The 13,708-nt window shown below is 52.3% G+C and overlaps 1 protein-coding gene across 1 annotated transcript in view; it reads right to left on the reverse strand.

Annotated features, from left to right (window-relative positions):
• Positions 1 to 2,937: 2,937 nt before the first annotated feature.
• The window catches only part of LOC137348257 (insulin-like growth factor-binding protein 4), a 97,994-nt gene continuing 87,223 nt past the window's right edge, over positions 2,938 to 13,708 (reverse strand). The window contains exon 4 of the mRNA XM_068013678.1: positions 2,938 to 7,825. Within this exon, the coding sequence (XP_067869779.1) occupies positions 7,688 to 7,825 (138 nt within the window). The 3' untranslated portion in view covers positions 2,938 to 7,687. The remainder of the gene's footprint in view (positions 7,826 to 13,708) is intronic.

The following is a 13,708-nucleotide window of genomic DNA, read 5'->3' on the forward strand; positions in this document are numbered from 1 at the left end:
GTGTGCAGTTCTGGTCTCCATATTTAAGGAAGGATATACTTGCATTGGAGGCAGCAGACTGAAGGTAATAATTGTACCTGCCAAGGCTAGAAAGTGGAGGATTTTTGAGTAAATTTTAAATCAGTCAGATGATTTTCAAATCGCCTTGACCAGTTTTTTAAAATACTTTCATGGGATGTGAGCATCACTGTCAAGGCCAGCATTTGTTGCCCATCCCTAATTGCCCTTGAGAAGATGGTGGTGAGCTGCCTTCTTGAAACACTGCAGTCCATGTGAGGTAGGTACACCCACAGTGCTGCTAGGAAGGGAGTTCCAGGAATTTGACCCAGTGATAGTGAAGGAACAGTGATATAGTTCCAAGTCAGGATGGTGTAGATGGTACACACTGCTACCACTGTGCGTCGGTGGTGGAGGGAATGAATGTTGAAGGTGGTGGGTGGGGTGACAGTCAAGCGGGCTGCTTTGTCCTGGATGGTGTTGAGTTTCTTGAGTGTTGTTGGAGCTGCACCCATCCAGGCAAGTGGAGAGTATTCCATCACATTCCTGACTTGTGTCTTATAGATGGTGGACAGGCATTGGGAAGTCAGGAGATGAATTACTCGCTGCAGAATTCCCAGCCTCTGACCTGCTCTTGCACCACAATATTTATATTGCTGGTCCAGTTAAGTTTCTGATCAATGGTAACCCTCAGAATGGGAGAATTCAGCGATGGCAATGCCATTGAATGTCAAGGAGAGATGGTTAGATTCTCTCTTGTTGGAGATGGTCATTGCCTGGCACCTGTGTGGCGCGAATGTTACTTGCCTCTTATCAGCCCAAGCCTGAATGTTGTCCAGGTCTTTCTGCATGCAGTATCTGAGGAGTCGCAAATGGTACTGAACACTATGCAATCATCAGCGAACATTCCCACTTCTGACCTTATGATGGTGGGAAGGTCATTGATGATGCAGCTGAAGATAGTTGGGTCTAGGATACTACTCTGAGGAACTCCTGCAGTGATGTCCTGGAACTGAGATGATTGATCGCCAAATACCAGAACCATCTTCCTTAATGCTCGGTATGACTCCAACCAGTGGAGAGTTTTCCCCCTGATTCCCATTGACTACAGTTTTGCTATAGCTCCTTGATGCCACACTCAGTCAAATGCTGCCTTGATGTCAAGGGCAGTCACTCTCATCTCACCTCTTGAATTCAGCTCTTTTGCCCATGTTTGGACCAAGGCTGTAATGAGGTCAGGAGCTGAGTGGCCCTGGCGGAATCCAAACTGAGCATCACTGAGCAGGTATTGCTGTGTAAGTGTTGCTTGATTGCACTGTCAATGACATCTTCCATCACTTTGCAGATGATCGTGAGGAGGCTGATGGGGCAGTAACTGGTTGGATTGGATTGGTTTTGCTTTTAGTGGATGGGACATACCTGGGCAATTTTCCACATTATCGAGTAGATGCCTGTGTTGTAGCTGTACTGGAACAGCTTGACTAGGGGCGCGGCTAGTTTTGGAGCAAAGTCTTCAGTACTACCACTGGGACATTGTCAGGGTTCATAGCCTTTACAGTATCAGTGCCTTCCGCCATTTCTTGATATCACGCGGAGTGAATCGGATTGGCTGAAGACTGGCATCTGTGATGCTGGGGACTTCAGGAGAGGCCGAGATGGATCATTAACTCGGCACTTCTGGCTGAAGATGGATGCAAATGCTTCAGCGTTATCTTTTGCACTGATATGCTGGGCTCCCCCATCATTGAGGATGGGGATTTTTGTGGAGCCTGTCAGTTCAGCCATGAACTTATTGAATGGCGGAGCAGGCTCGAGGGGTCCAGTGGCCGACTCCTGCTCTTAATTCGTGTGTATGTTTAATTGTCCACCACCATTCACGATTGGATGTGGCACGACTGCAGAGCTTAGATCTGATCAGTTGGTTGTGAGATCACTTAGAGCTGTCTGTCACATGCTGCTTCCACTGTTTAGCATGCATGTAGTCCTGTATTGTAGCTTTGTCATGCTGGCATCTCAGTTTGAGGTAAGCCTGGTGCTGCTCCTGGCATGCTCTCCTATACACGTCATTGAACCAGGGTTGATCCCCTGGCTTGATGGTAATGGTAGAGTGGGGGATATGCCGGGCCATGAGGTTACAGATTGTGATTGAGTACAGTTCTGCTGCTGCTGATGGCCCACAGCGCCTCATGGATGTCCAATTATGCATTGCTAGATCTAGTTCTGAGTCTATCCCATTTAGCATGGAGGTAGTGCCGAACAACACGATGGAGGGTATCCTCAGTGTGAAGACAGGACTTCATCTCCACAAAGACTGCGGTGGTCGATCCTACCAATATTGTCATGAGTAGATGTATCTGTGACAGGTAGATTAGTGAGGATGAGGTCAAGCAAGTTTTTCCCTCTTGTTAGTTTGCCCACCACCTGCTGCAGACCCAGTCTAGCAGCTATGTTCTTCAGAACTCGGCCAGCTCAGTCAGTAGTGGCACTGCCATGCCTCTCTTGGTGGTGGACATCGAAGTCCCCATCCAGAGCACATTCTGTGCCCTTGCCCTCAGTGCTTCTTCCAATCGGTTCTCAACATGGAGAAGCACTGATTCATTAGTTGAGGGAGTGTGGTAGGTGGTAATCAGCAGGAGGTTTCCTTGCCCATGTTTGGCCTGATGGCATGAGACTTCATAGGGTCCAAAGTTGATGTTGAGGACTCTCATGGCCACTCCCTCCTGACTGTACACCAGTGTCACCACCTCTGGTGGGTCTGTCCTGCCGGTGGGACAGGACATACCCAGGGAGGGTGATGGGGGAGTCTGGGTCATTGGCTGTAAGGTATGATTCAGTAGAAATGACTATGTCAGGCTGCTGTGAAGATGAGAAAGGGAAAGAGCAAAGATTCTGGACAAGACTGGGCAATGTGCAGAAAGTGACACAGTAGCAGCAACGGAATCCATTGTCTCAGCATTTATTACATTTCCAATACTTTACAAAAACACGCTCTAACATTGTATTTTAAAAAGATTTTGAATATCACAGGTATTAAAGATTGTCACCAGTAAGTGTAATATATAGATCTGATGTGTTGGTAATCAGCTGACCCCAGTATTTGTAGATTTGAAGGTAACATCATTAGTTTTTGATTCTTTTCTTTGCTCACAAGTTGCTGCAGTGTTCCCATTTCTCCCACTGTCCAATGAAACTGAGGGGTTTTTTGCACATCAGATTTCTCAACAAATTAAGTTCTAGCCTGCTCCCCATTCAACAGCATAAAATTACCTTGAATTTTCATTGACATTTTGCCCAGATGGAAAGAGTAGAGCCTGGTCGAAGGGAATACTGGAGGAGTCTGATATTCTGCTAGAGGGGTCCAGTCACATGCTCCTCTCCTGGAGTGAGCAGGGTCATGCTCTGCTTTGTGGGCTCCCAGTAATCTTGTAACAAGGTGACAGTGCTTGACTACACTCTGGCAACACTATTGTGTGCAAGTGTGCAGATTACAGACAAGCCTAGGCTGCACAGAATTAGGCATAAGGTCAGCCTCTTTGTCAGGCAGCATGCATGGTGGCCCCTCACCCCAGCTGGTATGCTGGCTGCCAATTTCTCATACAAAGTGTGAAATAGGTTTCAGGATAAGGAAGCCTTTGAGGAGATAGAAGGCTGCTCCATTAATGCCAAGACCAAAGGCTGGGCCTGAAATTTTAAAGGTTCGAAACAGTGAAATGGCGTGACAGAAACAAGATACAACATCATCCATTAGGAGACCTGTGGTAGGAATCTATTCCCAGCGGCAGTGGGACCTCTATCCACTGGTGACCTCACCATAACCAGGGTCAAAGATCACTTGGCTCCCAGCATGACCAAAGAGGATAATTCTGCTGCTGCAACACAGGAAGAGACAGGAGCTGCATTAAAGGATCAGAGAGATCCCAAGGATTGGAATATGTATCCCATGGAAGGTATGAACCAAGACTGAGACCTTGAACAGGCAGCAATGTGGCATCATTCCCACCCTGGCCAACCAGTGCCCTCTGTAAGTACAATTGCTAATTGAGTGCTGAATGGTGAGCAGATTTGTGCTCTGGGCTTACACCCTCCAGGAACAGGTTTCAGACTGACTAAATAAAAATCAGTATGGACACTGATTGCCAGTATAGAAAGAGGCAGGGAAAGCATCTTCTTGGCCCCTGTGTTTACAATCTTTTCTCTTGGACATCAACAATTTGAACTCAGCTACATTCAATCGACATTTGATGGGAGCTCCAGCTTCTGAGTGAGAGATAAACAGTAGCAACGGGGAATGAGACGATATTCACTCCTTGCAGCTGCCTTGACAGTTTCTCCTTCCTACCTTCCCTCGAAATGAACGCTAATTTGTTGAAAGTTTTCCAGATGCTTGATCGACTTTGCTCCATAAGTTAGGGATTCAGTGTGACGTTGGATTGTGTTCAGTTTCTCATTGTGTGTGGGGCTTGAGGCTTTCACTTTATTATCCTGAGCCTCTGAACCATCAGCAGTTGCAGTTTAGGAGGCAGTTTCTGTCTCTTTATTCAGCAAGAAATTGATATCCAACTGGGAGATGGTGAACTTGAATCATAAAGCAGTCTGTGATGCCAATGTGTCAGTTCCTTACTAGACCCCAGAGGTGTCATATGGCAGAGATTTCACCTCATTGCCGGGGAAGGACGAGGTGAAGAATGCACCCAACAAAATGTGACGTATTCTTTGGCACAAACATTCCCAAAGAATTTTTTTTTTTTAACAAAGGCAGAATCACCTTCTTGGTTGCAGACAGAAAAACACTGAAGGAGTATGAAGCTCAACCCCCAGGAATGGGGAAATGTGGACTGTCCCAGTCAATCAGTTGGTGACAATAGACAAATCCAATTGGCCAGGTGGGGTGGATGGACTAGTCCAATTACCCATTTGTGGGAGATGGGCTAGTTCAATCTTCCAGTTGGGGGGGGGGGAAATTTTATTATTCACAATCTGACAATTACATAGAATCTAGACCACAGAAACAGGCCATTCAGCCCAACTGATCCATGCTGGTGTTTATATTCCAGCTAAGCCTCCTCACACTCTAATTATCTCTTTCCACCCTGCCCCATATACCTCTATTCCCTTCTCCCTCATTTATACATCAAGCTTCCTGCTCTCTGCTTCAATCACTCTACATGGGCCCCACAGGCTGGGGGTTGATGTGTAACTGTGAGCTGCCTAGTTATGGGCGGCACAGTGGCGCAGTGGTTAGCACCGCAGCCTCACAGCTCCAGGGACCCGGGTTCGATTCCGGGTTCTCCCTGTGTCTGCGTGGGTTTTCTCCGGGTGCTCCGGTTTCCTCCCACAAGCCAAAAGACTTGCAGGTTGGTAGGTAAATTGGCCATTATAAATTGTCACTAGTATAGGTAGGTGGTAGGGAAATATAGGGACAGGTGGGGATGTTTGGTGGGAATATGGGATTAGTGTAGGATTAGTATAAAAAATGGGTGGTTGATGTTCGGCACCGACTCGGTGGGCCGAAGGGCCTGTTTCAGTGCTGTATCTCTAATCTAATCTAATCATAACGTAGGGAAAATTTATACACAATGATATTCCTTTGCAATCCCATTGGTTGGAATTTCTTCTATTGAAATGAATTAATGAAGCACTGAATATTCAACTTGTTGTAATGGAACAGTTTCAATAGACTTTCTCGGGCTACAATGCTTCATACATCTGAAAATTGCTGCTCTCTTCCTAACTAGGACCAACAGGATCCAAACATCGCTAAGCACCAGAGACTCTCCCGATGCATGATGAGGAAAGAAAAGAATGTCAGACCATTCAATGCTCAACTTGTGAATCAGGCTGTGGTGCCTTGAGAACGACCGAATGGGGGTTAACTCCGGGTGTGGCAGGAAATCAGAAAGCAAGATAGACAAACCAGGAAATTTCTCCTTGACCGCCCTGAGGCAGTAGACCATGGATGCCCATGGTCAATCATTAGATAATTTTAAACTACCCCTCCCCCTGTTTGCTTAGGGACCATGGCCTGTACAGCAGCAGAAACACCCAACCATCTCCGTCCAGTGACCTGGGTCACAGACTACTTACCCCTCATTACTTCTGGTACCCTGGTGCCCTCCCACTTTTAAAATTTCTAACATCCTCCGCTTTCCACCTTCTCCCTGATTCGATTATCCCCGTGTTAGTAGCCCCTCTCCCCGCATCTGGGAGAGATAAATCACCCCCCCCCTCATGTAGATTATAGACCCATGAGGACTATGACCATTGGGTAACGGGGAATGTGCCCCTCACCTCCTTTTGAGGGCTTAAACTCTGCCATCTGGTTTGACCTCGATGAGTACCAGCCCCAGTCCTGCTAGATGTTGTAACCTGCTTCCCTCCATCTCTTCCTTGTCAGATTGTCAATGGGTGTCTATAATTTGCTGTTTTTTCCTGAAAACGTATGTTAAACATGCAGGCTTGTGACATGATGAAAGCATTGAGGGTTTAATGAATAATTAAGAGATTAAACAATGGACCTTTCCAAGAAATTTATAAATGCTGAACGAGAGGCCATGGGGTTGATTTTAACTGTGAATGGACATTGGGCAGATGAGTAGCATGACCACATCATTGTGAGTGCAGAACTCCCTATCCATATTCCCTCTGAGCAATGGTCCAACACTGACATGCTCAGGATTGCAAGGATTATGACTAAAGACAGAAGGTTTCTGTGCAGCCAGGAGGGCCCTTTCAAGGACTCTTGGTTGGGCTACTCAACACCAGCTACCAATGGGCACAGTGCACACTACACCCATTGGCACCTCAACATTGTATCAGGGTTCCAGATACCATATTGTAAATAGGCTCCCGCTTGAAACAGACAGATGCCTGGGTTGCCCAATGCCCATTAAGAGGTCTCAACCCAAATGGCAGTAATGGAAAGGGAATGAGGCAGTAAGTGAGATGCGGTGATTTTCAGGTCATTAATGCCCTATTCCCACCAGGTAGAAGGAGTTAATATTGTCAACCAGACCCCATCTCTCTAATAGTTGAACTTTCAGTGCTGTTTTTCAGGGATAGGGTGAGACTCTTTAACACCAGGTGCGCTGGGAGGAAGCTACTAGTTTATTTTCGTGGTTGGAAGCTGAACAATTTTGTTCAGGCTGCTCAGGGAGCTACACAGGAACACATTTTCCACCAGACTAGACTGGCACGTAGCTGGGGGAGGAAGTATCCAGCCATTCATGTTCTTTACTTTCTACTACATTACACCCTAGCATGACATCCATCCCCTGCCTGGCTCACAGTCTGGCCACATTCCACAGGAAAAGTGTCACATTCACACTTGTTGCAGGTGCTTAGATACTGGCTGAAGTGTGAGTTTCACATAATAAGTAAAACAGCTCCAAATGGAGCAAACCTATAGGAACAAGAAAGAAGAACGTGGATATGACTGTCAGAAAAAAACATCAAAATTGGAAGACTTTAGACAACAGAAAAGCCTCTTTTGGGTCAGATGTAAGGTCAGAAAGACTCTGTGATCATCCAGGTAGACTTTGGAAGGTTTGAATGGGCTGCACACTTCTGCATCTCACAGCATTGATTCAACTTGTGGTAGTTTCCGCTCTTCACTTTGCAAGGACAGCATCAGAAAGAAAATTGGATTTTTTGGGAGAATGGTGAAGAATCTTTCTGCCGGAGGTGCCAATGTTTACTCCTTTGCCTGCTCCATGAGGAACTGGTGGCAGTCAATGTCTCCTTTCACCTCTGGAGATCCTATGAGTTTCACCCCGGTCTTTGGCTCAACACACCAGCACTTTCCACGTTGTCCATCCAGTGATGGGTGACACTGTGGAGAAAAACAAAGAGGAAATGAGTTCCAACAATTCATCAGCCGTGATGTGCGGATTCCACAAAACAGCAGCTCAAACTCATACGGTCACTTCTGAATTCAGCAAAGCAAGGACTGAAGTTCTCAACATCCAGAACCTTCAAATGATCAAAGCGCTCCTGTCAGAGAGAATAGTCTGGGAGCAAACTCAGCACAATAGCTGTTGGAAAAAATATTCTAAATTCATCATTGGTACTAATTTATCAAAATCAGAAAGCCCAAATGATGCCTCTATATCAAACCCATTTTTTTTATAGGGAGCTTTACTCTGTATCTAACCCCCGTTTTTTTTTCTTCGGTTTTTTTTATATAAGGTGGCCTTTATACCCCAGGCCCCTTTTATATATTTCACGTCCAGGGGGCCTTTATTCCTCAGGCCCCCTTTACATACATATTTACAGTTTTGAAATAACTTTATTAAAACCAGATAAATAAACAAAAAACTCAAATTAAAATGCCATTCTCGGCGTCAACGATGCACTCCAGTCCCTGCGGTGCCCACCGGTCGCGGAAGGCCTCAAGCGTACCGGCGGACACCACATGCTCCTTCTCCAGGGACACCCGGGCGCGAACGTAACCGCGGAAGAGGGGCAGACAATCGGGGAGGACGGAACCCTCGACTGCCCGCAACCTGGACCTGTGAATTGCCACCTTGGCCGGGCCCAGGAGCAGACCGACAAGGAGATCCTCCTCCCGGCCCAAGCCCCTCCGCTCCGGGTGCCCAAAGATCAGGAGCGTGGGACTGAAGTGCAGCCAGAATTTGAGGAGCAGCCCCTTCAGATACTCAAATAGGGGCTGCAACCTCGCACACTCCGTATAAACGTGGAACACGGACTCGTCGAGGCCGCAGAAAGTACAGGCGGACTGGGGGTCCGTGAACCTACTTAAAAGCCTATTGCACGGGACTGCTCTGTGCAGCACCCTCCACCCCAGGCCCCCGATGTAAAGGGGGAAGACTCCCGCGTAGAGAGACCTCCATCGGGGTTTCCCATCGCCGCCAGATGGCAACGCGGACCGCCAGGGCGTGTCCAGCCGGCTGACGAGGGCGAGGAAGTGGAGAGTGTGCACGAGCAGCCCGTACAGGAAACCACTCCGCGCCAATTGGAATGGCACGGAGGGCATTTCTGAGAGGTGGCTCGGGTTGTGCTGGACCGGCTCCCGAGGAGGGTTTCGGGGCCTGGGTCCGATGAGCAGTTCTGGCCGAGCGGGGGTGAGCTCGGCCGGAATCGCTCCGCACTCCCGAGCCCCCTCGCCACCCGCAGTGAGGGGCGTCCCGGGGGCTTCGGCTACTCCTCTGCCCACCGGACCGTCCCCTGAGTCGGCCGCCCGGACAGCCGAGGCGCTCTCCTCCGCCAGAGGGGGAGCACCCTGACTGGAGGCAACCATGTTCCAGACTCGGAATAGATCCCGGTAAAAGACACGCAACTCCCTCAGAGAGGCGCGGCTAACAGACTCCACCGGGAGCTGCGTGTCGTCTTGAAGGCAGTGACACTGGCGGAAAAAATACGTCGCCAGCGCACACCATCTGGGAGGACACTCGACGTACAGGTATCTCTGCAGGGTCCGAAGGCGGAGAGTCGCAGCCTGGGTGCGGACGCACACCAGTGACTGGCCGCCCTCCTCGATCAGGAGACTCAGGACCGCGGCAGAGACCCAGTGTTTCCTCTTGCCCCAGCAGAAATCGACAAGTTTCTTCTGGATCTTGGTGGCAAATACAGGGGGCAGGGCCAAAGTGACCAACCGGTACCACAACATGGAGGCCACCAGTTTGTTTATGACCAGCGCTCGGCCCCTGTAGGAAAGCACTCGGAGCAGTCCTGTCCAGCGCCCCAGCCGAGCGGTGACTTTCGCCTCCAAATCCTGCCAGTTTGCCGGCCAGGCTTCCTCAGCGGGGCTAAGGTGGACTCCCAGATAGAGGAGGTGCATGGTGCTCCACGCAAAAGGTGTCATCTCCTCCGGCAGGGAGTCCACCTGCCACTGACCCACCAGGAGTCCGGAACATTTTTCCCAATTGATCCTCGCGGAGGACGCGGCAGAAAAGGTCTGCTGGCAGTCGCGCATCCTCCGCAAGTCTACGGGATCTGTGACCGCGAGGAGTACGTCGTCGGCGTAAGCCGAGAGGACGACCCGCATGGCTGGCTCGCGCAGAGCCAATCCCGTCAACCTCCTGCGAAGCAGGCACAGGAAGGGCTCCACGCAGATGGTATACAATTGACCGGACATGGGGCATCCCTGACGCACTCCTCTCCCAAAGCGAAGGGGCGCCGTCAAGGACCCGTCAACTTTGACTAGACACTCTGCGGCGGCATATAAAAGTCGGACCCGGGCCTCGAAATGCGACCCTAGTCCGAAAGCGCGCAGAGTCCCGAAAAGGTATTCGTGATCCACCCTGTCGAACGCCTTCTCCTGATTGAGGGAGAGAAAGGTGACCGACTGACGAGTCCTCTGGGAAAGATGGATCAGGTCCCGGACCAGGTGGATGTTATCCTGGATGGACCGGCCCGGGACCGTGTAGGACTGGTCGGGGTGGATCATGTGGGCCAGCACGGAGCCCAGGCGGGTCGACATAGCCCGGGCAAAGATCTTATAATCCGTGCTGAAGAGGGAGACCGGACGCCAGTTTTTAAGCAGGCAGAGATCGCCCCTCTTCGGCAGCAGGACGATGACCGCCCTGCGCCACGAGAGGGGCATCTCCCCGGTCGCCAGGCTTTCCCCCAGGACCCGCGCGTAATCGTCCCCCAGGACGTCCCAGAACGCCCTGAGGAACTCCACGGTCAACCCATCCAGCCCTGGGGATTTGCCCCTCGAGAGCTGGTGGAGGGCGCCAGTCAGCTCCGCCAACGCGAGCGGAGCCTCCAATCCTTCAGCGTCCTCCGGGCTGACCTGCAGCTGGTCCTCCCACAAAACTCTGCGCGCATCCTTGCTGGACGGATCCGGAGAGAACAACGCACTGTAATAAGTATGGACCAGGAGGCCCATTCCCTCCGGATCTGTGATGGAGGATCCGTCGTTGGCCAGCAGCTCGACGAGCTGCTTACGGACCCCCCACCATTTTTCCAGCGAGTAGAAGGGTGAGGCGCGGTCCAAATCTTCCAGGATCTGGATCCGCGACCTCACGTACGCGCCTCGGGACCCTATGAGCTGCAGGTCCCTCAGCGCGCCCTTCTTCTCTTTGTACGCCTGCCACAGGGCCGGGTCCACGACGGCATGACCGAGGCGGGACTCCAAGTCGAGCACCTCCCTCTCAAGGCGTCTGATCTCGGCTTCCCACCTCTTGGTCGACCCCTTCGCGTACTCCTGACAGAAGACGTGGATGTGAATCTTGCCCACATCCCACCATAGCCTCAAGGAGGGGAAGCCCCCCTGCTTCCTTCTCCAGTCGGCCCAGAATCGACAGAACGAGTCCCGGAATCGCTCGTCCTCCAGCAGCCGGTTGTTAAAGTGCCAGTATGCGGACCCCGCCCGCGAGCGGAGTGGAGTGAACTCCGCCCACACCAGGTGGTGGTCTGAGCACTGCACCAGCCGCATGGAGGCCGCCGAGACGCGGGAGACGTACGCCTGCGAAAAGTAGAGGCGGTCGATTCGCGACCCTCCTCCTCCAGACCTCCACGTGAAGGCGCTGGAGTCGGGATGGAGATTCCGCCAGACGTCCACCAAGTTAAGGGAGCTGATCAGTCCCCTCAACTTCTCCACCGACGCTTGGCTGCGCTGGGGACCGGAGCGATCCCCCACCTCGAGGGTGCAGTTAAAATCCCCCCCGAGGATGATGCACTCGCCGCTATCGATGGAGCTCAAGAGAGCGGACACTTCTTCAAAGAAGCGCGCTTGCAACGCACCGGGCCTGGGCGCGTACACGTTCACAAAGTGGAGCGGCACGCTACCCAGGCGAACGGCGAGGTGGAGCAAGCGGCCCGGCACTAGCTCCTTGACCCCCAAGATCTCCGGCTGAAAAGTCGGGGCCAACAAGATAGCCACCCCACTAGAAATAGGGGTGAGGTGACTCATGTAGACCCCACCCTGCCACTCCAGGAGCCAGGTGGCTTCGTCTCCCGGAACGGTGTGGGTTTCCTGCAGAAAGCTCACCGTGTATCTCCCTTCCCTGAGGACTGAGAGATTGTGAAATCTGCAGTGAGACCCCCCTGCTGCCGTTGATGTTGAGGCTGGCTATGGTTATCTTCATGTCAAAGGTACTTAAAACCCGTCACCAACAGCTCACTGTGAGGAGGGAGTGGAAGTGCACCTGGCCTTCCACTCCCCCAGCAACCCATTGAAGAACACATTAAAACGGCACCTCTCAACCAGTTTCACGCCCGCGCGCTTGCCCGCTTTCTTGAGGGCAGCACGGACGGACTGTATGATCAGCGCCAGATTCGACCAACGGCCGAGGGCCAGCTGAACTTTATCGCGGCAACCCCTGCAAGCTGCGAGGAAATCCCGGAGTTCCGTCGTGGGGATGAGAGGAGATTCGGTGGGAGGCACGAGGGACTCCACCACCTCACTGGCGATGGAATCAAGATCATCCTCCGTGCCCCACACCGAATCCCCATCCTCCTCCGGGTCGCCACCGCCAGCGGCCGACACATCTACCACACACTGTGGGGCGGACGTCCTGGCCGCGCCAGCTGGTCCCGCCTCCGTCACGATCCCACCCCCAGGATCGATGGTGGAGGAGTCCTCTCTGGGTTCTGTTGTGAAACTGGAGTCTGTGGGTACCAGCAATTCAGGACCCCCCTCCACCTCCGTCCCCAGGCCAATGAGTGGTCCAGGGCAGACAGAAGTTCCCGACTCCAGAAATCCAACCGGAGCCGAGACCGGAGGCGGGCAGAGGAGGCCATCACCCGCTCCGCCAGCACTCACAGGCCCAGCAGATGGGGCAGCATTCTCGGTTATAACCGGGTCGGGTGTCTCCTGGTTGGTGGTGGACTCCGGCTGGGAGGGCCGACCCTTTGGGGCCCCGCCCTCCCCTCTACTCAGGGCACCCGACCCAGTGGCAGTGGCAGAATGGGCAGAGTCCCCAGGCTCCCCCCACAACAAGCAGGGCTCCACTGGCTTCTCCTGGAGGGGCCACACGTACAGGTGTCTCCCCCTCCACTCCATCCTGAGGAATAGGGAGCTCCTGCCCGGACTTTGCAGCCTTGATGTTGGTGGTGGTGGTAGGGGAAACCTGGGGACCTGAAACAGGAGACAGCTCCCCTCCAACAGATGGACCCTGCGCCTCAGGGCCCCTTGTCACCTCTGTGGAGGGGTGCCTTCTCCTCTTTTTCCCAGTTGGGTGCAGAGGCTCAGAGACCTCCATGTCATCAGAGGCCTCCGCCTCCGCACTCTTTTTTCTTATTCACCCTGGGCCTGAGCCCAGCCCTGGGGCAAGTTGACTCCCCGAGATCGGGCTTTGTGCTGAGCTCAGACTCGGGTTGTGTCAATATGTCCAGGGGACACGCCTCTCGACGTTTATTTTTCCTCCGCGCCTTCCTTCCACTTGGATGGGCACCCTCCTCCCAGCCTCCGGTACCGACTGAATGGTATCTGGTGGAGGTGTAGGGGGGGTGGGAGGAGGTGCAGCAGTGCCACCCTGGGCCGCCGAGTTGGAGTTGGCAGCCGGGAGGTTGGGGCAGTTTTTACGAACATGCCCCACCCCCTTACAGACATGGCACCGCACCCCATCCAAGGTCCAGAAGACGCGGTAGGCCGTCCCCTGGAACTCTGTATTGAAGTGGCCCTCTGTAACCTCCTCCCGCGCCAGCTGCATGAATAGCTGGCGGCGGAAGGTGTACACATGCCGGAGGCTGTTCTCCCGAAGACCGAGCGGGACTGGGGTGAGCCCAGTCTTTACCTCCCCCAGAT

Source organism: Heterodontus francisci, chromosome 33 (assembly GCF_036365525.1).
Source record: "Heterodontus francisci isolate sHetFra1 chromosome 33, sHetFra1.hap1, whole genome shotgun sequence".
Classification (NCBI taxonomy): Eukaryota; Metazoa; Chordata; class Chondrichthyes; order Heterodontiformes; family Heterodontidae; genus Heterodontus; species Heterodontus francisci.